The sequence below is a fragment of the Leptonychotes weddellii genome, chromosome 16 (assembly GCF_054177405.1).
Source record: "Leptonychotes weddellii isolate Sample4059 chromosome 16, ASM5417740v2, whole genome shotgun sequence".
NCBI classification, from domain to species: Eukaryota; Metazoa; Chordata; class Mammalia; order Carnivora; family Phocidae; genus Leptonychotes; species Leptonychotes weddellii.
Genome location: NC_138384.1, coordinates 44,257,316 through 44,280,842, shown reverse-complemented (window position 1 = coordinate 44,280,842; position 23,527 = coordinate 44,257,316). Strand labels below are relative to the sequence as shown.

The 23,527-nt window shown below is 51.3% G+C and overlaps 1 protein-coding gene and 1 non-coding gene across 3 annotated transcripts; one reads left to right on the top strand and one right to left on the bottom strand.

The window, feature by feature from the left end:
• Positions 1-1,022: 1,022 nt before the first annotated feature.
• Positions 1,023-11,131, top strand: AP2S1 (adaptor related protein complex 2 subunit sigma 1). 2 transcript variants are annotated; one of them, XM_006746282.3, is made up of 5 exons: positions 1,059-1,172; positions 4,813-4,962; positions 10,064-10,177; positions 10,558-10,617; positions 10,799-11,131. In XM_006746282.3, the coding sequence occupies exons 1-5, from the start codon at positions 1,170-1,172 to the stop codon at positions 10,898-10,900; spliced, it is 429 nt and encodes a 142-aa protein (XP_006746345.1). In that variant the 5' UTR covers positions 1,059-1,169; the 3' UTR covers positions 10,901-11,131. The 2 variants fall into 2 exon arrangements, with proteins under 2 accessions (XP_081663320.1, XP_006746345.1); XM_081807194.1 differs by lacking the exon at positions 10,064-10,177 and having other exon boundaries at positions 1,023-1,172.
• Positions 11,132-14,036: 2,905 nt separating this feature from the next.
• On the bottom strand, positions 14,037-14,140 carry LOC115936602 (U6 spliceosomal RNA). Its single transcript, XR_004072013.1, has one exon. It is a non-coding gene; the product is annotated as a U6 spliceosomal RNA (small nuclear RNA).
• Positions 14,141-23,527: the final 9,387 nt, after the last annotated feature.

Here is a 23,527-nt window from a genome sequence, read left to right as displayed (position 1 = left end):
AAACACAGTGATAAGTTCTTTGGAAGCTTACCGAAGCTTTATTCATTTATTTTTAAAAAGATTTTATTTATTTTGACAGAAAAAGAGAGAGACAGCGAGAGAGGGAACACAAGCAGGGGGAGTGGGAGAGGGAGAAGCAGGCTTCCCGCTGAGCAGAGGCCTGATGCGGGGGCCCCATGCGGGGGCCCGATCACAGGACTCTGGGATCATGACCTGAGCTGAAGGCAGACGCTTAACGACTGAGCCACGCAGGCGCCCCCTTACCAAAGCTTTAAAACAACTCTACCGAAGTGACCCCTTGATCAATCCTGTTTACAGATGAAGAAATAGAATTAAGAGGTTAAGTTGTTGTCCCAAAGTCCCCCAGCTAGGAAATGCAATGTCAGGATTTGTACACATTTCTGACTCTCAAAATCATTCTCTTAAACCACTGTCCATCTCCCACAGGGAGACACTCAGCATATTTTGAACAAAGCACTAGGTGAGCGTGGAGTTACATTTCGAGCTTCCACAGCCCAGTTTCTTACTTAAAACTACTATTTCCAGCATGCCCTTCTCGCCTTGGGAAGATGGGGTGGACTCAGGGCTACCAGAACTACATTTCCAAGAATGCAACTCCCCGTCGCTGGTTGTCACGCATGTCGTGAATTGTAGTCCTCGGAAGAGACATTCGCCCGCAACTCCCGGCATGCATTCAGGGTCAGTACCGTGTGGTGGGAAAAAGGACAGTCGCGCGGCATGTTGGGAAGCGGGACCGGCCCTTTTCCCAGGCTTGCAGCCAGCCTGACCAAACGCATTCTTTTTTTTTTTTTTTTTTTAAAGATTTTATTTATTTATTTGACAGAGATAGCGAGAGCAGGAACAGAAGCAGGGGGAGTGGGAGAGGGAGAAGCAGGCTTCCCGTTGAGCCGGGAGCCCGATGCGGGACTCGCTCCCAGGACCCCGGGACCATGACCTGAGCCGAAGGCAGACGCTTAACGACTGAGCCACCCAGGCGCCCCAACCAAACGCATTCTTAACACTACAGTTCCCAGTGGGCTGTGCGCGAGAGGGCGGGCGAGTTCTTCTGCCGGAAGTCCTCTCTAGCCCTGGGTGCCCTAACGGCTGCGAGAGCCGGAGCTGCCCAAGAGCCGCGGGACCGGGGCCGCTGGGGTCCGGACGGGGTCACCATGGTAACGGGGGCGCGCCCACGTCGGGGCCGGGGGGAGGGTGGGTCCACGTGCAGGTACTCGAGGCTCGATCGGGTACTGACAAGCCTCCCCTGCCGCGGTACTATGGTTTGGGCCAGGCGCGGGCTCTCAGGATTGTGGCCGACCGGAGGCCCGGGAAGGGGGCAGCTGGACGGTGATTCCGGGCGCGGGAGTGCACCGGGGGTCTCGAAGCCAGGGGACATTAGAGACCGGGGGCCAAGGGGAGGGGGCTGTGCGGGAGGGAGACATTGGAGATGACTGAGGGGTGGAGAGTTGAAATGGGGAGGCAACTCGAAAGCGGGGTCTCGGAGGTGGGGGGCAGGAATTGGAAGTGGGGGAGGGGGCGTCCCAAGGGAAAGACGCGTCTCAAGAGAAGGGCTCTTGGGAGTGTGGCAGGATTGTTGGAGAATGGAAGACATTGGGATTGGAAAGAAGGGGGTCTTCAGAAGCCGGAAGCTGACATTGAAGGCAGAGAGGGGTTGTTGAAACGGGCAGGGTACTGCTGATGAGAGAGAGAATCTCAAGGGGAAGAGACTGGGCACTGGAGAGGGAAAGTAGGCTACTGTAGGGAATGGGGCTTTAGAGTCAGGGGAAGTGTGCTGCAAAGCGGGAGAAGGCTTGGAGGTAGGGAGTGGATATTTGAAACGGAGCAGTGGAACAGATCTTTCCAAGAAGAGGCGTCTTGGGTAGGGAGCAGACATGGAAGTGTGAGAGTTGGAGATGGAGCTTTTGGAGCAAGGACTGGGCTTTGGATTTGGCTGCGCTCCCCTAGGGTGGGTCTTTGGACTGTAAGCAAGGATTCTTTGAGAAGGGAGCTGGAAAAAGAGATGAATGGTGGTGGATGTCAGAACAAGGAGGGAGTCTCCCCCACAAACAGGGTCCTTGAAGGCAACATGTGACCTTTGGAACAGGGGAGAAGATTGGCCTTAGAGGAGTGATGTCCTAAGTAAAAGGCCTCCTGAGGCCTGAGAGAGGGGATTGAAACCCAGAAATTGGAAGTCAAAAGGGAACTATTTGAGGGGAGGGGGCTTGGAGACAGGGAAGGTTGGGAGGTGTCCAGAGGGAACATCAGAGGGGTGAGGATGCAGGAGGGAAGGCACCTCTCAGGGTAGATTCCCAGAGGTGGAGAGATTCTAACTGGGAGAAGAAACACAAAGAGATGTTATAAGGGAATTTGTGGGTAAGAGGCAGGGCTCTCCCTCAACCCTTTTGGCTCTCCTTACGGTATGACCCATGTATCTCTGGCTCTGCCCCCAGGTTGTGGCTGCCTGGTGGGGTTCCCCCCTCCCCATCCCCCTGCCAGGCCCATGCTCTTTCCCTTCCTACCCAGGACCCCTGGCCTGCTGGGAAGTGGTTTTCCCTGGCTCAGCAGAATGGGTTCTTGGAAGGAGAGTGTAATATCCTGTTCCTGTCCTGCTTGATTGGTCGGGAGAGGGAGGATAGAATATCAGAGAATGAGGCTTAGGAAAGAGAGTGGACTCCCAGGAATGGGTATGGGCTCCCAGAGGGTAAAGCGTTCCAGAGCAAAGCCTTTGGACTCCCAGCTATGCTTTGTGGTTGTGAGCCTTGCTTTCTTCATCTATAAAATGGGTCTACACCTGTCTGTCTCAAACAGAACTGGGTCCAAAGGCAGGCCTCCTACCTGGGTGAACTTGGGCCTTGGTTTTCTTTTTCTTTTTTTAATTTATTTTTATTTTTTAAAAAGGTTTTATTTATTTATTATTTATTTGAGAGAGAGCAGGAGCTGGGGGAGGGGCAGAGAGAGAGGCGGAAGCAGACTGCCTGCTGAGTAGGGAGCCCCATGTGGGGCTCGATCCCAGGACCCCACCAGGATCATGACCTGAGCCAAAGGCAGATGCTTAACCGACTGAGCCACCCAGGCACCCTGGGCCTTGGTTTTCTTAAAGCTAAGTGATGGTGAATTATAGTACCACTAAGAACTAATACTTGCTAGTCACTGTGCTACACCCCTTACGTTTATTAACCCGTGTGACTGTCTTATGAGGGAGGTGCTCTCTTACGTACATTATACATAAGAAGAAACTGAGGCCCAGAGAGACTAAGTGACTTGCCTGTGGAAATACAGCCAAGAGTGCCAGGATCCATTCAGGCTCTAGAGTCTCTGTGCTTAGCCACTTGGACAAATGCATCTCCGTCATCATAGCCCATTATATTGAGCACTCAGTATGTAATAGGCACTGTGCTAAGCACTTCTAGCATTAACTCGTTCCGTTTTCATAGTAGCCCTAGGAAGGTTGACCTGGCTTTTCAGAATCATAAAAACAAATTTCCTAGCTCTCACTGCTGATAATCACAGCTGACACAGCGCGTGATCTGAGCCAGGCACTGTTCCGGATACTTTTCATATCTTGTTTTCATCTTGTCACACTTTTATGAGGCCCAATTTTCCAGGTGGGTAAACTGAGGCACCACGCAGTTACATCACTTGAGAAGTGGCAGATGCTTTGGGAAGCCATTTAGCAGTGGCTGAAAAAAGTTAGATGTAGCGTTACCGTATGACCCAACGATTCCCCTCCTAGGTATATAGCCAGGACAAATGGAAACATACGTCCATGTAGAAGCTTGTATGTGAATGTTCATAGCAGTCTAATTCACAATTACCAAAAAGTGGAAATGACCCAAACGTTCTAATAAACAAAACAAGGTATATCTATCCAGTGGAATGTAATTCTGCCATAAAAAGAAAGGAAGCAGAGACACAAGCTACAATGTGGGTGAACTTTGAAAACATTGCTGAATGAAAGAAGCCAAATACAAAAAGGCCACGTATTGTATGATTCTATTTATAGGAAATGTCCAGAACAGGCATATCTGTAGAGAAAGAAACATTCTTTGTCGCCAGGGGCCGGGGTGGGAGAGTGGCTGCTAACAGGTGGGGATTTCTTTTTGGGGTGATGAAAACATTCTGGAATTAGTAGTGATTTTTCCACAATTGTATGAGTATACGAAAAACCACTGAACTGTACACATCTTCAATGGGTGAATTTTTAAGAATTGGTAAGTAAAAAGAAATCGGGGGATCTCCGGGATTCAGACCAAAGAAGTCTGAAACTCAAACAGTTTTTTTTAAGTTTTTATTTATTTATTTAAGTAATCTCCGCACCCAACGTGGGGCTTGAACTCACGACCCCAAGATCGAGACTCGAACGCTCCTCCAACCGAGCCAGCCAGGCGCCCCTGCAACTCAAACATTTACTGAGTGCCTGCTGTGTGCCAAGCTACTGAATTAAGTTTATAAACATTTGACCTGCAAGACACCCTGCCAAGATTGATCTTCTAAGGAAACTTATTTTGCTGGTGGGGAAACTGAAGCTGAGGGGGGGCGGATCCTTTGTCCAAGGTCAAGCAGACAAGGGGTAGTAGAGCCTGGGCCTCAGGGCCCTGGAGCTGACAGGGGAGTTGACCTGTGGAAGCAGTCCTTCCCCTGGGGTGTTGGGACGTGGCCAAGCAGGCCTGACCAGGCTCTGAGGAGAAGTCCAGAGCGGGAAGGGCATGGGCCCTACCTACCCAGCGGGGATGGGCGGGGCTGCTGCGTGGGACCACCCAGCTCCGGCCAGCTCTCTCGGCTGCTCTCACTTCCTCTTCCTCCTCCTGCCCCCAGATCCGCTTCATTCTCATCCAGAACCGGGCTGGCAAGACGCGCCTGGCCAAGTGGTACATGCAGTTCGATGACGATGAGAAACAGAAGTTGATCGAGGAGGTGCACGCCGTGGTCACTGTCCGAGATGCCAAACACACCAACTTTGTGGAGGTGATGCTCCCCCCATGCCTCTCACACTCGCTTTTTTTCCTTTGACCCTCCTTGCCAGCCGCCTGCCCAAGCTCTGACTGCAGTAACCCCTCGGAACCTCTTTCCTTCCTACGTTCATTCCCTCGACATGCTTTTAGCTTGCTGTCTTCCTTCCTTTTTTTTTTTTTTTTTCAAGATTTTATTTATTTATTTGACAGAGAGACAGCAAGAGAGGGAACACAAGCAGGGGGAGTGGGAGAGGGAGAAGCAGGCTTCCCGCCGAGCAGAGAGCCCAATGTGGGGCTCGATCCCAGGACCCTGGGATCATGACCTGAGCCAAAGGCAGATGCTTAATGACCGAGCCGCCCAGGCGCCCCTGTCTTCCTTCCTTTTTGGGGAACTTTTCATTATGAAAATTTTCTTTTCTTTTCTTTTCTTTTTAAGATTTTATTTGTTTGAGATAGAGTGTGAGTGAGAGAGCACAAGCAGGGGGAGTGGCAAAGGGAGAGGGAGAAGCAGGCTCCGCAGGGCGCCGTATGCAGGGCTTGATACCAGGACCCTGGGATCATGACCTGAGCTGAAGGGAGATGCTTAACCGACTGAGCCACCCAGGCGCCCCTCGTTGTAATAATTTTCTTCTTCTTTTTTTGGTAAGCTTTTATTTTTAAGTAATCTACTCCCAATGTGGGGCTCGAACTCACAACCCTGAGATCAAGAGTCGCACGCTCTATCGCCTGAGCCAGCCAGGCACCCCTCTTTGGTCTCCTTAAATCGAGAAGGCTCTGTCTTTAATTCCCATGGTATCAGCCGGGCTAGTTGTCCTGTAAATTCAGCACATATTTATCAGGGGGTCTGCTGTATGGCAGGTACTGTTCTAGGCGTGGGAATAGAACAGACCCGAGTCCCTGCCCTGGGAGAGCTGATGTTCTGGTCGGAGGGAGACTGAGAGTAAAGACAGCATCTAGCGGGTGGTGAGGTGCCAGGGAGAAAAAGCAGGCCACTGTGGGAGATGGAGGTGCTGGGGTGCGTTCACTGGGGGTTGGAATGCAGGTATCAATGATTTATGTAGGAGGTCTGGAAAAGGTAACAGTGGAACCAAGGCCTGAAGGAGTTGAAAGAGTGTTAGAAGAGGATATCTGAGAGCGTGCACCCCAGGCCCAGGGAATAGCAAGTGCAAAGGCCTTGAGGTGAGAACATACTGGGGCATTCCTGGAATAGCAAGAAGGCGAGCATGGGGGCACCTGGGTGGCTCAGTTATTAAGCATCTGCCTTCGGCTCAGGTCATGGTCCCAGCGTCTTGGGATCGAGCCCTGCATCGGGCTCCCTGCTCCGCGAGAAGCCTGCTTCTCCCTCTCCCACTCCCCCTGCTTGTGTTCCCTCTCTCACCGTGTCTCTCTCTGTCAAATAAATAAATAAAATCTTAAAAAAAAAAAAAAGAAAGGCCAGCATGGCTGAGGAGCTGCAAGCCAGGGTGGAGGGAGGGGGCCGATGCGGTCAAAGAGACAACAGGGACAGATGGCTCAGGGCCTCCTGGGCCGTGGGGTGGACTTCAGCTCTTATGAGTGAGGTGGCAGCCTCAGGAGGGTTTTCAGCAGAGGGAGGGATGTGGGCCAACTTAGGAAAGAGCAGGTTGAGGTATCTGTTCACACCCCAGGGGAGAATCCGGGAGGGAGTGATGAGTCAGAGTGCAGAGAGAGAGCAGGAAGGTTCCGCACACAGAGGGCAGGGAAGGCTGCGGCACTTACCAGGGGAGGGACGATTGACAGAGGGGAATAAAGGAGAGAAGAGAAGCCATATCTAGAGGTGGGAGGTGAGGAGGTAGGGGAAAATCAGGAGACTGGGGAGTCCCAGCAGCCTAGAGAAAAGGGTTTCCAGGAGGAGGACGGGATGGGGGGCCTTGCAGGGAGCAGGGTTGGGGGCTGAGAGCAGGCAGAGCAGGTTCAGGACAGAATGAGGGGGTGGATGCCCGCTCCCTTGGGGTGTCCCGCTGCCAGCGCCGTGTGGCCTCCTACCCCGAGTGCCGAGGGACTGGGAGCGGGTCAGCGAGGCAGGCTGGTCAGGTGAGAATGTCACACAGGGGCCTGACACCCAGATCTTAGGTGTCACCCGATCCCAGGCCATTCATTCATTCATTTGTTCACCCGTGCATTTATTTACCACCCATTCCCAGTGCGCCTCCATTCACAGTGGGGACCAAGATGGCCCCGTGAGCAACATAGACCTGTCCCCAGATCACGACAACCCCAAGAGGGTAGGGCTGGAATGGAGCAGCGGGGCGGGAGGAGGGCACCTGGCTCAGCCTGAGGGTCAGGGAGGCCTTCCTGGAGGAGGGAATGCTGTGGGGAACAAGAGAGAACTGGTCCCTCCCCCAACAAACTGGGGATGATCAGGGGGAGGAGACATGAAATAATGTCTCTCTTACGAGATTGAGGTCAGGGAAGGCTTCCTGGAGGAGGACTTGTGAGAGCAAAACCAAAGGATGAGTGGCCAGTGAGAAAGGCCCAGGCCACCCAAACTTTCTTCCTCTCGTCTGTTCATTAATACATATCCCTTAGTACCTATATTACGCTCCTGTATTGCTGTGCTAACAAATAACTACAAACACATAGTGGCTCAAAACAACACAGATTTGTTGTCTTAAATAGTTCTGGAGGTCAGGTGTCCAAAATGGGTCAGCAGGGCTGGGTTCCCTCTGCAGGCTCTGGGGAGAGTCTGTTTCCTTGCCTTCACCTGCTTCTTGAGATCTCTCTCGCCGAGCCACACTCTCCTGTCTTCCTCTTTCCCTTATAGGGACCCTTGTGATTACTCTGGGCCCATCTGGATAATCCAGGATCCCCCCATCTCAAGATCCTTAGCTTAACCACACCTGCACAGTCCCCTTTGCCATGTTAGGTCACCTGTTCAGAGAGTCCAGGGATTAGGGTGTGGACCCCTTCCTGTTCAAGGCCCTGCTGGGGACACAGTGGTGACAGCCCCAACTCACAGTCCAATGAGACCGACTGGTTCCCGGACAGTGTCGGCTGGGGACGGGGCCCAATGGCGGGGGCAGTACAGACAGGTGACCTGCCCCAGCCTGTAGGAAGAGACTTATCTGAGAGTCTATAGCTGAAGAAGCCATGAAAGTCTGGGGCGGGTCCCTGAGAAGCCTGCAAATTTACAACCAAGGTGTTGGCACGAGCCGGGAGGGTGATAGCAGGAGAGGGAGAATTTCAAGTAAAAAAAAGAGTGCTGCTCAGCGTCAGATCCTGCCAGGGCCACACCAGCTGTGATAGTGGTGGAATCTTCGGATGTTTTCCTGGCCTCTAGGCCTGTCTTAAACCCTCTCCTCCAGAGCAGGGGCCTTCAAACATTTGATCGTGTGTCTGTATCATTTAAAAAAAAAAAAAAATAGGGGCTCCTGGTTGGGTCTGTCAGAGGAGCGTACAACTCTTGATCTCAGGGTCACGAGTTCGAGCCCTCTGTTGGGTGTGGAGCCTACCTAAGGAAAAAAAAAAGTAGAATTTGCACCCTGATACATGCTTATTAATCTGCAGATTATGTGCAGGAATTACTACAGTAATGTTAGAAAACGTAGTTGAGGGGCGCCTGGGTGGCTCAGTCGGTTAAGCGTCTGCCTTCGGCTCAGGTCATGATCCCAGGGTCCTGGGATCGAGCCCCGCATCGGGCTCCCTGCTCCGCGGGAGGTCTGCTTCTCCCTCTCCCACTCCCCCTGCTTGTGTTCCCTCTCTCGCTGTCTCTCTCTCTCTCTCTGTTAAATCAATCAATAAATAAATAAAAATCTCTAAAAAGAAATAGATTTCCTCCTGGGCGCCTGGGTGGCTCAGTTGGTTAAGCGACTGCCTTCGGCTCAGGTCATGATCCCGGAGTGCCGGGATCGAGTCCCGCATCGGGCTCCCTGCTCGGCGGGGGGTCTGCTTCCCCCTCTGCCCTCTTCCCTCTCGTGCTCTCTGTCTCTCGTTCTCTCTCTCTCAAATAAATAAAATCTTTTAAAAAAAAAAAAGAAATAGATTTCCTCCTTAAAAAATGAAAATTTAAAAAAAAAAAAAAAGAAAACGTAGTCGAAGTACAGAAATTAACAGAAGATGGGGCGCCTGGGTGGCTCAGTTGGTTGAGTGACTGCCTTCGGCTCAGGTCATGATCCTGGAGTCCCTGGATCGAGTCCCACATCGGGCTCCCTGCTCGGCGAGGAGCCTGCTTCTCCCTCTAACCCTCCCCTCTCTCATGTACTCTCTCTCTCATTCTCTCTCTCTCAAATAAATAAATAAATCTTTAAAAAAAAAAAAAAGAAATTAACAGAAGAATGAGCTGGAAGAAAATCAGGGACTACTGTTGGCTTTTGCAGTTGCCACCAGGTGGCGACAAAGCACACGCACACTCAGACCCAGCGCTGGGACTTTGCAGATTTGGGCCAAAGACATTGTGCTTAGCAAACCAGTCTGCCTGTTTGTATCTATGTCTGTCTCTTTATCTTCTTCCCCACGCATGTAAGATTAGAGTCTGCATCCTTGGCCCATATGTATTTATTCCTGGGCTGTGTGTGTGCGTTAATGCCGAAGTATTTCTATTGTATATCGCAGTTCGGCTCAAAGTCAGGCTGAGATTGTCTTGGTTCTGAGCAGTAACTGCACTGCCCAGCACAGAGCCTGCCTCACAGGTAGCGTTTGCGGAATGATGGCGTGAGTTAGTTCCAGGTTAAGGAATGCGACTTTGTCCAGAGACGACAAGCAGGGAGCCACGGAAAGGGGAGCGTGGATGTCGTGGAACACCCCAGCCTCCCTCTTGGCTCTGAGCTTTTCTCACAAGCTGTTCCCTTGGCCTGGAGCACTCCTGCTCCTCCTCCAGGTCTCAGCCCAGATGTCCCCTCCTCCAGGAAGCCCTCCTGGATCAGCTGCCCCCACTGGGGATGACTGAGGATGACTCTCTCTCCGCTGGACCGGGAGCCCCGGCAGGGGAGGGCCAGGCCTGTGTCAGTCACCACTGTGTCCCCAGCACAGGACCAGACAGAGCAGGGCCTCGGGGACCATGCGTGGGGTGAAGGACTGACTCTCTGGGCTCCGCTCTGCTCAGCCTGCTGGGTCCTGGCCCCCCACCTCCCGTTGCTGACAGCCTCTCTGCCCCGCAGTTCCGGAACTTCAAGATCATTTACCGACGCTACGCCGGCCTCTACTTCTGCATCTGCGTGGATGTCAACGACAACAACCTGGCCTACCTGGAGGCCATCCACAACTTCGTGGAGGTGCGCAGGCGGGCGGGCTGCAGCCCCAGGGGCCCTGGAGTGCCCAGAACCACGCCTTGTCTCCCCGCGGGGTGCACAAACCCTCTCCCCACCTCCCCGCAGCAGCGGACAGGCGGCCTCCCTCTGCCCATCTCTGCCGGTGCAGTTCCTCTTTGTTCCTCTGCCTCTGTCCGGTCTGTCTTTTCTGTTGCTATCTGATCATCCTTGTTCTTGTTTCTGCCTTTAACTATCTTCGTCACTGGGTCTCTTCCCTCCCCCTCCCCCTCCCCTTCCCTCCCCCCCTTCAGTCCTCTTGGTCTGTCTTTCCGATGGTGACCTTGGCCCCCCTCCCTGAGTATCTCCCCCTGCCCGGCTCTCACCACCTCTGCCTTCTCCCACAGGTCTTAAATGAGTATTTCCACAACGTCTGTGAACTGGACCTAGTGTTCAATTTCTACAAGGTGGGCTCCTGGGGAAGAGGAGGGGGTGGGGAGGGGGGCTTCCCAGCGCCTCTGCTGATGGCTGGTGCCTGGCTCTCAGGGCCCCCAGCTTCCAAGGTTTAGACCAGCACCCATTGCAGGGGGAGGGCGGGGAGTGGGGAGTGCCCTTCCCTCACCAGAGTCCTGCCCTCCCTTCGCTCAGGTTTACACGGTCGTGGATGAGATGTTCCTGGCCGGCGAGATCCGAGAGACCAGCCAGACGAAGGTACTGAAGCAGCTGCTGATGCTCCAGTCCCTGGAGTGAGGGCGGCCAGCCCTTCCGCCCCGGCCTCTTGTTCCCTGCTCGCCCCCTCTCCGGCTGGGGCCGCCCGGCGCCCTCCCTCCCCGGTCCAGGAGGAAGGCCCCAGCTGGGCCTGGGCCACCAGGGAGGAGACTTCGGGCGGAGGCCACTCGCGTGTACCAAGTAACCATGCCATTGTCATGTGATGCTGTGAGTGCGTGTGTGGAACCCCCAATAAACCTGTGGCCCCGCCTGGCCCGTGTCTTTTGAGCCCTTGCCAGTCAGCCCTAGGGACCGTGGGCACTCGGGACTCCCTGCCATCGGTGCATCAGTCAGCCGGTCAACAAACCCTACTTGGCCTGAGCGAGGCAGGCCACCCGGGTGCGTTCGCACCTGCTTCTGCCCCCAGAGGGCCCCTGAGCCTGGACTTCTGGCCAACACCTAACAGCACCAAGCGTTCCCAAGTATTAGCTCCCCGAATCCTCACAAGATCCCAGGGAAAGGACCGTTAGTATCCCCGCTTTCCAGGTGAGATCACTGAGCCTTGGGAAGATTAAAAGACTTGCCTAAGGTCACGTAGCTAGCGTGGTGAAGCCAGGTTTGTTCTAAGCCCGGGTAGATGGCTCCAGAATCTTTGTTTTTAACCCCCAGATTGGATGGCTGTCCTTTTGCCTCAGTGCTTCATCTTGAAAATGGGTTGATAATAGTTTTGATCTCACAGGGTGTGCTTGAGGATTAAGTTAATGCTGGGAACGTTTAGGAGGTGCCTGGCATTAGTCAGCACACATTCACTCTGCAGACATTAAGCGCCTGCTGTGTGCAGGGCCCGGTCAGAGACACGGGACGCCTACAGAAGTGGACAGCGAGCACCAGATTTGCTGATCATTATTTTAGATGGGGGAAGCAGGCTTGCGGAGGTGAGTGCCTTTATAGATACAACCATTACAGCAGTGTGTTCTTTTCTTACTGTTGCTGCAACTGGTTATAGCTTCAACCAATAGGGATTGGCGACTGACCACCTGCGGGGTGCGGAGGTGGGGGCCAGGGCGAGGCCCGGATCCGCAGTCGGGTGAGGGGATGGGAGCGGGTCGGGGGAATGTGCTGAGGTTATCAGGACGTGGCGAGTGTCTGAGTTTCCAGCAGCTGCTGTGACACGGGACCACAAAGCGGGTGGCATGAAACGAGAAATCGAGCCCCTCGCTGTCCTGGGGGCCAGAAGTCTGAAATCAAGGTGCCAGCACTCTAGGGGAGGATCCTTCCTTGCCTCTTCCCTCCTGACATGCCGTGGGTGGGGGCCGCAGCCCCCCAGTACCTCCGTCTTCCCAGGCTCTTTGCTCTGGGCTTGTTCCACCTCCTTTCCTTTCTCTTATAATAGGCACACTTGTCATTGGATTTAGGGTCCACCAGCATAATCTACAGGATCTCATCTCAAGGTCCTTTAACGTAATTACATCCACAAAGAGCCTTTTTCCAAATAGGGTCACGTTCACAAGCTCCAGGACGTAGACGTGTTTTGGGAGGGCGCCACCCTCAATCACTAGAATGAGTCCGAGATACCGCGGGTCATCCAGGAAAGGCGATCAGGAGGCCTTTGAACACTCAGACCTGAAGCTCAGAGAGGGAAGGATGCAGGGAGCTTCCGTTTACTGTGTATTTGACAAATGTTTCTTGGGCATCTGCTATGTGCCAGTCACTGTTTAGCCCTGGGGTGTGGGGGTACCACAGTGAGCAGGACAGGTCTCCCAAGGGTGATGGGGCAATGCATAATTAAGCAAGTCAATAGCCAGTATGTCACAAAGTCAAGTGTGATGTGGAGGCAAGTAAAACAGCGAGAGAGAAGCCTGGCAGATGGCTCTGCTGTTCTAGACGACGGTCAGGGAAGCCTCACTGGAGGAGGTAACACTGAGCGGAGGGTGAAAGAAGTGAGGGAATGAATGAACCATGGGAGATTTTAGGGGGAAGCTGTTCCAAGCAGAGGGAATAGCAGGTGCAAAGGCCCTGAGGCAGAACATGCAAGCAGGCCAGCATGGCAGGAACAGAGTGGGCAAAAGGGAGAGTGGAGATGATGTGTTCAGAAAATAGAGGGATTGTGGGAGGTGGGGGAGGGGGAGAGCAGATGGCAGCGAGCCTGACAAGCTGTGGTGGGGACACTGGGTTTATTCTGGGTGAGACGAGAGCCACAGGAAGGAGTTTTTATTGGAGGGCTTGGGGGGAGGGCGGTAACAGCTTTACTGAGATAAAACTCACATCCCATACAAATCACCCACTTAAAATGTACAATTCAGCAGTTTTCAGTATATTCACAGGCTTGTGTTACTGTCACCACTACCAATTTTAGAATATTTTCATCACCCCAAAAAGAAACCAGTACCCTTAGCTATCACCCTTCAATCCCTCCATCACCTTTACCTAGCTCTCAGAAATCTACTAACCCGCTGGTCTTTCTGTCTCTGTGAATTTGCCTATTCTGGACAGTCCACAGAAACAGAGTCATACCATAAATGCAGCACTGGAATGTCCTGAGCCAAGGAGAGATGACAGAGCTGCTGAATCTGATTTTAAGAAGTCAAGGACGGGAGCCAAGAAGCCAAGGAGGTGACTCAGAGAGTCTAGGCGAGAGAGGACGCTGGCATGGGCCAAGGTGGGGGCAAGGCAACAGAAGGAAGGAAGCATGAGCGGCTTCTGGGCACGTTTAGAAGGTGGAATCAGGATTTGCTGACAATCTGATGCAGGCTGGGAGAGAACCCAAGGAACGCTGCCAATATTAAGCCTGAGCGTCCGGGACCACCGAATCTCCTTTTCCAGGAGCGCAAGGACAGTGGAAAGAACACGTCAGGTTTGCGCTCTTGGGTCTCCACTGAGGCGGCCGTGGTTACGTGGGTCTGGAGCTCAGGAGAGAGGTCCGGGCCGGGGATGGACATTTGAAAATCACCCGAACACTGACCGTATTGTATTTATTGCCAGGAGGTCTCTGAGGTCACCAAGGGGGTAGGCGCGAAGAGAGAGAAGAGATTTGCAGACAGAGGGCGGGGGCGGAAGAGGAGAAATCGAAGCCTAACAGAGAAGGAACAGCCATTGAGAAAGAAAGAAAACCATCCAGTGCAGTGTAATTGAATCAAGGGGAAAAGGGGGCTCAGGAGGAGAGTGCTGTTCAGATCACTACACCCTGATCAGAATGGCTCATCGATGTGTCATCCTTGCTCAGGGGCCACGCTAATCTCTGGATCGTTCCATTTCTAGTATGTGTGCTGCCAAAGCGAGCCCGGGGATGGCTCATTTAGAAATACCTAATGCCGGCAAGCCCTCAGAGCGCCCGGAGCTCGGTGCTTTGCTGGTGGGAAGGCAAAATGGTACGGCTTTTCTGGAAAACAGTTAGCCAGGTTCTTAAGTTAAACATTACACTTACCTTATGACTCAGCAATCCCACTCCTCCTTGTTTACCCAAGAGAAAGAACATTTATGGACGAAATCTTTATGGGAGCCCAAGAGACATGAAAATTTATGTTCAGACCAAACCCTGGATTTGACTGTTCATAGCAGCATTATTCATAATAGCCAAAAGGTGGAGACAAGTCAGGCGTCCACCCACTGAGGAATGGATAAATAAGGTATGCTATAGCCACGTAATAGAATAGTCTTCAGCCGGGGCGCCTGGGTGGCTCAGTCGTTAAGCGTCTGCCTTCGGCTCAGGTCATGGTCCCGGGGTCCTGGGATCGAGCCCCGCATCGGGCTCCCTGCTCCACGAGAAGCCTGCTGCACTCCCTCTCCCACTCCTTCTGCTTGTGTTCCTTCTCTCTGTCAAATAAATAAATAAAATATTTTAAAAAAAAAAAAGGAATAGTCTTCAGCCATTAAAAAGGAATGGAGCATCGAACTGTGCTACGATGTGGCTGAACCTGGAAAACACTACGTCAAGTGAAAAAAAGCTAGTCCCAAAAGACCATGCACCATAGGATTCCATTTATATGAGATTTCCAGAACAGACAAATCTGGATGGACAGAAAGTAGATTAGCGGTTGACTAGGGTTCAGGGGAGCGGGATTTGGGGGTTGATAGCTAAAGGGGACGGGGCTTCTTTCTGGGGTGATGAAAGTGTTCCAAAATCAGCTGTGATAGTTGCACGTCTCTATGAAAATACTAAAAATCATCGAATTGTACGCTGTAAATAGGTGAATTCCATGAGGACGTGAATTCTATCTCAAAGTGGTTATAAAATAAATAAATGAAATTTACCTTGCAGTTGCAAATGGGGGAAAAACCTGCACATGGCTATCTGTACTGGGTTTTTGTTTTTATGCATTTATTTGAGAGAGAGAGCATGAGCGGGGGTGGGGGCAGAGGCAGAGGGAGAAGCAGACTCCCCGCTGAGTAGGGAGCCCAACGTGGGACTTGATCCCAGGACCCAGACATCACGACCTGAGCCAAAGACAGGCGCTTAACTGACTGAGCCACCCAGGCGCCCCCAAAAGGATAAATTTTAGTGTATGCGAATTATACCTCAATAATTTGACTTTTAAAAATGCTCCTGAAGCCCAAATGTTGGCCAACTGATGAATGGACACCCAACCATGCATCCATACAATGCAATGTTATTCAGCCATAGAGAAGAAAGAAATCCAGACATGCGCTACTACATGAGTGAACCTTGAAAACATGCTGAGTGAGGGAAGCCAGACACAGAAGACCACATAGTGTAGGATCCCATAGATAAGAGATGTCCAGAATAGGCAAACACGTGGGGAAACAAAACCACAAGAAAAGACAAGGTGCACAGAGATGGAAAGCAGATTAGTGGTTGTCAGGGGCTGGAGGGGAGGAAGGAATAGGAGTCACTGCTCCGCGCATAAGGGGTTTCCTTTTGGGGGGCGATGGAAATGTTCTGGAGCTAGATGGTGATGGTGGTTGCACAATCTAGCGCATATACGGAAAACGACTGAATTGCGCACTTTAAAAAGGTGAATTTTAGGGCATGTGAGTATACCTCAATTTTTATTTTTTTAATTTTTTTTACCTCAATTTTTAAAAGAAAAAAAAGAGGGGCACCCGCCCAGCTGGCTCAGTCGGGACAGCATGTGATTCTTGATCTCGGCGTTGTGAGTTCAAGCCCCATGTTGGGTGTAGAGATTACTCAAAAATAAAATCTTTAAAAAAAGGAAAGAAAAAAAAGAAAAGAAAGGCTTCTGAGTGGTCACATCAGAGAAGAGCAGAGACTTGGCCGCTGGATTTGGTAAAGTGGGGTCAGTGGAGAACAGAGCAGGGCCGGTGGAGGGGTGAGGGTAAAGTCCATTCCATGGACCCATCAGAAGTGGTTTCTGGAGAGCCTGTGAAAGAGGAACAGGGCGCAAGCCCCTAGAAACTCCTTGAAGGAAGTGTTGTTATAAAAAGAGAACAGTGCAGTAGCTGGAGGGGGATGTGAGATCAGGGAGATGGGGATTGTTTTTAAAATGGACAGGTGCCTGGGTGGCTCAGTTGGCGAAACGTCTGACTCTTGATCTCAGCTCAGGTCTTGATCTCAGGTTCGTGAGTTCAAGCCCCGAATTGGCTGGGTATGGAGCCCACTTTATATATTTTTAAAGGTTTTATTTATTTATTTGACAGAGAGAGAGAGCACAAGCAGGGGAGCGGGAAAGGGAGAAGCAGGCTCCCCACTGAGCAGGGAGCCCAAAGCAGGACTCTTATCTCACGACCCTGAGACCATGACCTGCATGGAAACCAAGAATCAGCTGCTTAACCAACTGAGCCACCCAGGCGCCCCTCTGTGGGCCTTTCCTAAAGCAGCCCCAGGAAAACTAAAACATGTGGGGAAACAAAACCACAAGAAAAGACAAGGTCATTTTGAGGAGGAGTACGGAAGGGCTTGCTTAACCAGAAATCAAGACCATCATCATTCAGCCTTCGCCCACTAAGAGACCATGGTATCTGTAGAAGATTAGACAAGCAGATAAACAGAAAAGAACAGACAGCCCAGGACCAACCCATACATTCATGGAGATTTCATATGAGACAGAAGCTGCCTTTCAGATCATGGGGGAAGGATGTGGGTTATCTACATGGGGCTATCTAGAAAAAGATAAGACTGCATTGAAAGTAAAACCTCTGGATATCAAAGGCCCTATAAGCAAAATGAAAAGATGAGCCACAAGCTGTGAGAAGGTATTTGCAACACAGGTAACTGACAGAGGGATTCATGTCCACAATATATAAAGAACTCTTACGGATCAATAAGAATGAGACAGCTGAATGAAAACAATAGGCAGAAGAGGGAGGGGAAAATGGCTCCAGAAGTCCTGGAAGATGGGAAAAGGACGCAGGTTATGCACATGGGGTGGGAGATCTCTACCTCACACTATACACGGAACATCTGAGATGTAGCCTCTCTGTAGTTATCAGCCACGTGAGCGAAGACAGGCCTGGCGGAAGGGTGTGGGAGCTTCATTAACCTGGTTGAGAGTGAGGTCAAGGTAAAGAGGGGAGAAATTCTTTCTGACCTGAGGGAGACGTTGGCCCAGCCCAGAGGGAAAATGTGAGGTGGAAGACAAGCCTGGCTCCGTGCCCAACACCTGCCTGAGTCTTGTCAAGTTTAGCCAGGGTGGGTCAGCCTTGCCTTTCCTTCCCCGCGATGCCTGCACTTGGCCGACAACATCCTCTCTGATTGACATCACACAGGCCAGCCGCTTCCGGCGTACAACTAGATGCTAAGTCTTCTAGTAGCCTGCTTCCTTGAGCAGCATAGAAACCACCATCCTTCCAGGCATGCAAGCTGGAAACTTTGAAGGGATTCATGACTCATCTCTGCTTCTCAACATCCCACATCCCAGCCAGCAGGAAATCCTGTTGGTTTGACCTTCTAAATGTATCCAAAGTCTGACCCCCACAGCTACCACCCTCGTCCCAGCGCTATCATCTCCCCTCCTTAGCTGTTGCAAGCACCTTCTTGCTGCTGCCACCCTAGTCCCCAACAGAAAGTGCCTCATGTGGCAGCAGAATCCATTCACAGTAACTGCACGATGTCTTTTCCCTCTTTGGATGCCTCCTGTGGATTCACGACACCCCTGTCCCCTCTCTTCCCTCACCCACCCCTTGCTCACTCTGTTCCATGCACACTGGCCTTTTTGCTGTTCCTTGACCTGGTGAGGCACAGTCCTGCCTCAGGGACTTTGCACCTGTCCCGCCTGCCTGGGACAACTTTCCCCCAGATATTTGTGTGGCTCATTCTCTCACCTCTCTCAGGTCTCTGCTCAAGATGTCACCTCCTCAGTCGGGGCCTTCCTGACCTCACCATAGAAAATAGTTATCCTTGGGGCACCTGGCTGGCTCAGTCAGAGCACATGACTCTTGATCTCGAGGTTGTGAGTTCAAGCCCACACTGGGCATGGAGCCTACTTAAAAAAAAAAGATAGTTATCCTTCTCTTCATATACCATATCACCATCTGTCTCATAACCTGTTTTATTTCTTGATTTCTTTCCAGTGCATTTATTTATCACCAGTTGACACATTGTGTGTGTGTGTGTGTGTGTGTATCGCCTCGTTACTAGAGTGTCAGCTTCATAGGGCAAGGAGAGCTGCCTCGGTCGCCGCTGTATTCCCATGTCTAAAGAGTAGTTGCTCAATAATTACACATAGTAGATGCTCAAGAAATAGTCCACGAATGAACAAATGAATCCTCTCCACAGCTCTAAAAGGTAGGGACTCTGACTCTCCCATTTTACAGATGAGGAGACTGAGGCACCGAGAGGCACCATCACCTCCGCAAGACCATCCAGCTCCCGTCTATTGAGTTCTTGCTGCCGGGCAGGCTCTGCACTCAGCACTGGACGTGCAGGTTCTCCCACAGGATCCGGATTGTCCGCGGGGCAGGTGAGGGCCATGAGACTCCCAAAGGTGAAGTCACTTAGCTGGGGCGCACAGCCAGGAAGTGGCAGATCTGGGATCAAAGCCTGTCTGGGGTCAGGGCCATCCTTTTACCTTCAGCTGCCGAGTCGGTGTGAGAGGCTGAGCCAAAAGACTGAACATCCTCATTCCATTCGTCGTTGCTTGTTTCTCCTTATCAAGTTATCAGCTAGCCTTGACCCTCGTGCCCCACCCAGGGTGCACACCTGCATTTATTTTGAAGCAAATCCCAGGGGTCACATCATGTAGCCGCACGTCCCTTGGTATCCTGGCAGCCTTAGAATCGCCAGATCACACATGAATTTTTTTTTTTTAAAGATTTTATTTATTTATTTGAGAGAGAATGAGAGACAGAGAGCATGAGAGGGAGGAGGGTCAGAGGGAGAAGCAGGCTCCCCGCCGAGCAGGGAGCCCGATGCGGGACTCGATCCCAGGACTCCAGGATCATGACCTGAGCTGAAGGCAGCCGCTTAACCAACTGAGCCACCCAGGCGCCCCACACATGAATTTTTAATTCACACGTTAAAAATCATAAAATCACAGACTCGTCGACCTCTGGAGGGGACTCCGTGACCTCCTTGGTGCTACCTCTCTGTGGGATTTCTTAGAGTCGTGACCAACAGTGAGGCCACTGAAGCCAAATGGCCCTGGTTTCGAATTCAGCTTCCCCACACTCCCCCCCGCCCCCAGCTGTGCAGCCTCCAGAGAGGGTCTCAATTTACTCATCTGTCAAATGGGGGAGACGACAACAGTCCCTACTTCAGAAAGCTTTTGGGAGGTTTGCATGAGTTAATACGTGTCAGGCACTTAGAACGGATCCATCAACAGATGAACAGATAAGCGAAATGTGGTCCAGCCTCCCAGTGGAATATTCTTCAGCCATAAGAAGGAATGGAGCAGGGGGCACCTGAGTGGCTCAGTCGTTAAGCGTCTGCCTTCGGTTCAGGTCATGATCCCAGGGTCCTGGGATCGAGCCCCACATCGGGCTCCTCGCTCTGCAGGAAGCCTGCTTCTCCCTCTCACACTCCCCTTGCTTGTGTTCCCTCTCTTGCTGTCTCTCTCTGTGTCAAATAAATAAATAAAAATCTTTAAAAAAAAAAAAAAAAAAGAAGGAATGGAGCAGTGATCCATGCTACAGCATGGCCGAGACTTGAAAACGTTTCGCCGAGTCAAAGAAGCCAGGCATGGAAGCCACATAGTGTATGACTGCATTTGTATGAAATCTCCAGAAGAAGCAAATCTATAAAGACAGAGAGTAGAGTAGCGGTTGCCAGGGCCTGGGAAGGATGGAGAGATTGGGGCGTGATGGCTAAAAGGTGTGGGGTTTCTTTTAGAACAATTTCATCACCCCCCAAATTGATGAGCAGTACACTTTTATCTCAAAAGTTACGTGTCATGTGATTGCATTTATGTAATGTGACAAAATTCTAGAAATGTAGAACAGATCAGTGGTCAGTAGGGGCTCAGAAGGGGGTGAGAGCAGAGAAAATGGAGTGGCTGCACCAGGGTGGGGGGTCACCCTTGTGATGAAATGTTCTGTATCTTGACTCTGTTGGTGTTGGTGTCCTGGTTGTGATACTGGACCTTCGATCCTCGTTACTTGTGGATTTCATGTTTGTGAATGCAAATATGGAAAGCCCCCCAAAGTAGATACTGGTGAGCCTTTCTAGGTTATTCCCAGACATGTACAAAGCAACAAAAACTTGAGTCACCTGACGCACACATTCCCAGCTGAGGTTGAACAGGGCAACGCTCTGCCTTCTCCTTGCAGCTCCCACGCTGTAAACAAGCATCCTTTTCACGGTCTACTTAATGCCACATTTTTCACATTTTTGTGCTTTTTGTTGGTGATTTTGCTGTTTAAAATATCCCCCAAACCCAGTGTTGAAGTGCTGTCCAGAGTCCCTAGGCACAAGAAGGCTGGGATGTGCCATAACGGAGAAAATTGGTAAGATTTTTACATGCATGAGATGAGCTTGGTTCAGGCTAGAGTTCTAGAGCTGCTGGCCTGAGTTCAACGTGAGGGAATCAACAACGGATATTATGTAAGGTGTTTTTAAACAGAAACACACATGAAGCAAAGTTACATATTAATGGTTTCATCACCACGTTGTAACCAAAAGCTGTCAGAACCTAACCCTGTACTTCCCTCCCACCACCCCAGGAGCGGTGGTTCAGTATTCACTAACTCAGCATTTGCTGCGACTTTGTAGAACATCACTGCGCCAATGAAGAGAATCGGCTGTACTATAGTTTTGTAACATGTTCCCACTGGAGGAAACTGGGTGAAAGGCACACAGGAGCTTTCTGTATTATTTCTTAACACTGCAATGTGCATCTATAATTATCTCAGGATAAAAAGTTTAGTTAAAAACAAATAGAGTGGGGAGCCTTGGTGGCTGAGTTGGTTAAGCGTCTGCGTTCCGCTCAGGTCATGATCCCAGGGTCCTGGGATCGAGCCCCGCATCGGGCTGCCTGCTCCGCGGGAAGCCTGCTTCTCCCTCTCCCGCTCCCCCTGCTTGTGTTCCCTCTCTCTCTGTGTCTCTCTCTGTCGAATAAATAAACAAAATCTTAAAAAAAAAAAAAAAAGAAAGCTTTCTAAATGAGTGAGCCTGGTTCCATATGAAATTATGAGGTAGCCTGTAACTCTTTGGGTGCAAGCTCAGGAAAAATGATCCAAATGATTTCTAATGGCACATTACCAAAAAATATCACAGCACAAAAATATCAGTATTTTGGTGATAAAAAAAATAACACGCTGTCCTGTACTACTGGAAACAGCTTTTGTTACCGCTAGACCACACACATACCCACATACCCTGATTTTGGAGACTTCTTTATTTTTTTTCAACAAGGAGTTCCTGAGGACTTGTCGTGGCCCTACCCTGTGCTGGGCAGTGCTGGGGACACAGAAGTGACCAAGATACTTCCAGCCCTGCCCTCATGGGGGCCCACGATCCAGGGGTGGAGATAGACCCATCGCTGGATAGAGATGACCCAGACTGGGGCAGGACAGGGGGAGGGGATCCCAGGAGGCTGGGGGATCCCAGAGTGGGCATTGGACCTGGCCTGGAGGGAGAAATCAGAGAGGGCTTCCTGGAGGAGAGGATCTAAGCTAAGCAGGATGAATAAACAAAAGCCAAAAGGAAGAGGGGGTAAGGCAGGAGCTCCAGGAGAGGAATGCAAATGTGCAAAGGCCAGGAAGAAAAGGGCAAGTGATGCTACCCTGGGGAAATGACAATATTTCTGTGGCTAGAGTATTATGGAAACAATAATAGCAAAGACTTAAAAAAAAGCATCCAAGTTGCGCGCCTCCTAAGCACTTCGTCCTAGCTAGCTCATTCGCTCCTCACCATCACCCTAGGATGCAACCTTCCAGTGGCATCACCCTATTAGGAGGGCCTGATTTATAGGAGACACAGGGAAGGGCAAATGACTCCGCCAAGGTCACACCACTGTAAGCAGTGGATCTGTTAGGTAGAAGGAGCTAGACAGGACGAGTGGAAGGAATGCCCGGAGGCAGAGTCCCACGTCCTTGAAGGGGACTGATAAGAGACAGGAGCTGGAGGCCAGGACCGTGATAAAGAAGCTACACATTATAAGGCTCAACATCCTGACCTTGTGCCTTCCAGGACCTTGCGGCTGACAGACCGGAAGCTAAAGGTGCAGAACGTGCGCTCTCCACTTCCTCTGTTGCCCCAGGGTAACCCCTAGACTCATTATAATACATTTACATTGCGGCACAGCCCCGCCCCATGGAGCAAGGCTGCCGGGACTGTTCCCGGACCCACCTCGGATGGTCAAAAACTCCCCCTCCCAGCCTGTGGGAGGAGTTTCCCAAAGGATTGGCAGCAGCCTCGGTTAGAGACCAACCCCCTCTACGTCCCGGCTCCTCCCAGCCCAGAGAGACCCGATAATATCCAGTCTCAAAGCAATCTAGGGGCGGGATCCACCTGGCGGCACGTGCCCGCCCTCCCACCTTGAGAGTGTACTTTCGCTTTAATAAACTGCTTTGTGCTGGCTCCTTTCCTTCTGGCTGTCTTTATTCTGAGCGCAGATCTCCCACGTAAATGTTCTTCTGGGGAATCCAAGGACCGAGACCTCCCTTCACACAGCGCAGACTCTCACCCGTCACAGATGGCATCATACCCAGGCGGCCTGACTTGAGTCTGGCCGCATGAGCTTTGTCCCAAGGTACTGGGGAGCTATAGAAAGTTTTTTCCTCTAAATAAACTTTTATGGAGGTACGTATTAGTTATCTGCTGCTGTATCACAAATTACCCCCAAATTTAGCAATTTAAAACACCACCAACAAAATTTTCTTAAGTGGCTCCACGCTGGTCGTGGAGCCCAATGCGGGGCTTGAACTCAAGACCCTGAGATCAAGACCTGAGCTGAGATCAAGACTCCGAAGCTTAACCGACTAAAGTACCCAGGTGGCCCTAAAACAATAAACGTTTAACTCACGTAATTTCTGGGGGTAAGGAATCCAGGAGCGACCTAGCCGGGCAGTTGCGTCTTAGGGTCGGTCATGTGGCTGGGACCATCATTTGAAGACTCCGCTGGGTCTGGAGCGTCTGCTTCCAAATTCACTCAGGTGATTAGGGGTAGGAGGCCTCTGTTCCTCAGTGGCTGTTGGCTGGACCTCTGGCCCTCTCCTGAGGGGAGAACCCAAACCTAAGCCTCAAGGTATAGACATGGAAACCCAAGGACAACCAATCAGCCAGCTCTCTGATTGGTGTGTGATCACTTAGTGTTG

Coding starts and splice junctions, on each gene's coding strand:
- AP2S1 (XM_006746282.3), top strand. Junction 10,178..10,557: donor CCATCCACAACTTCGTGGAG/GTGCGCAGGCGG, acceptor CTTCTCCCACAG/GTCTTAAATGAGTATTTCCA. Junction 10,618..10,798: donor TAGTGTTCAATTTCTACAAG/GTGGGCTCCTGG, acceptor CCCTTCGCTCAG/GTTTACACGGTCGTGGATGA.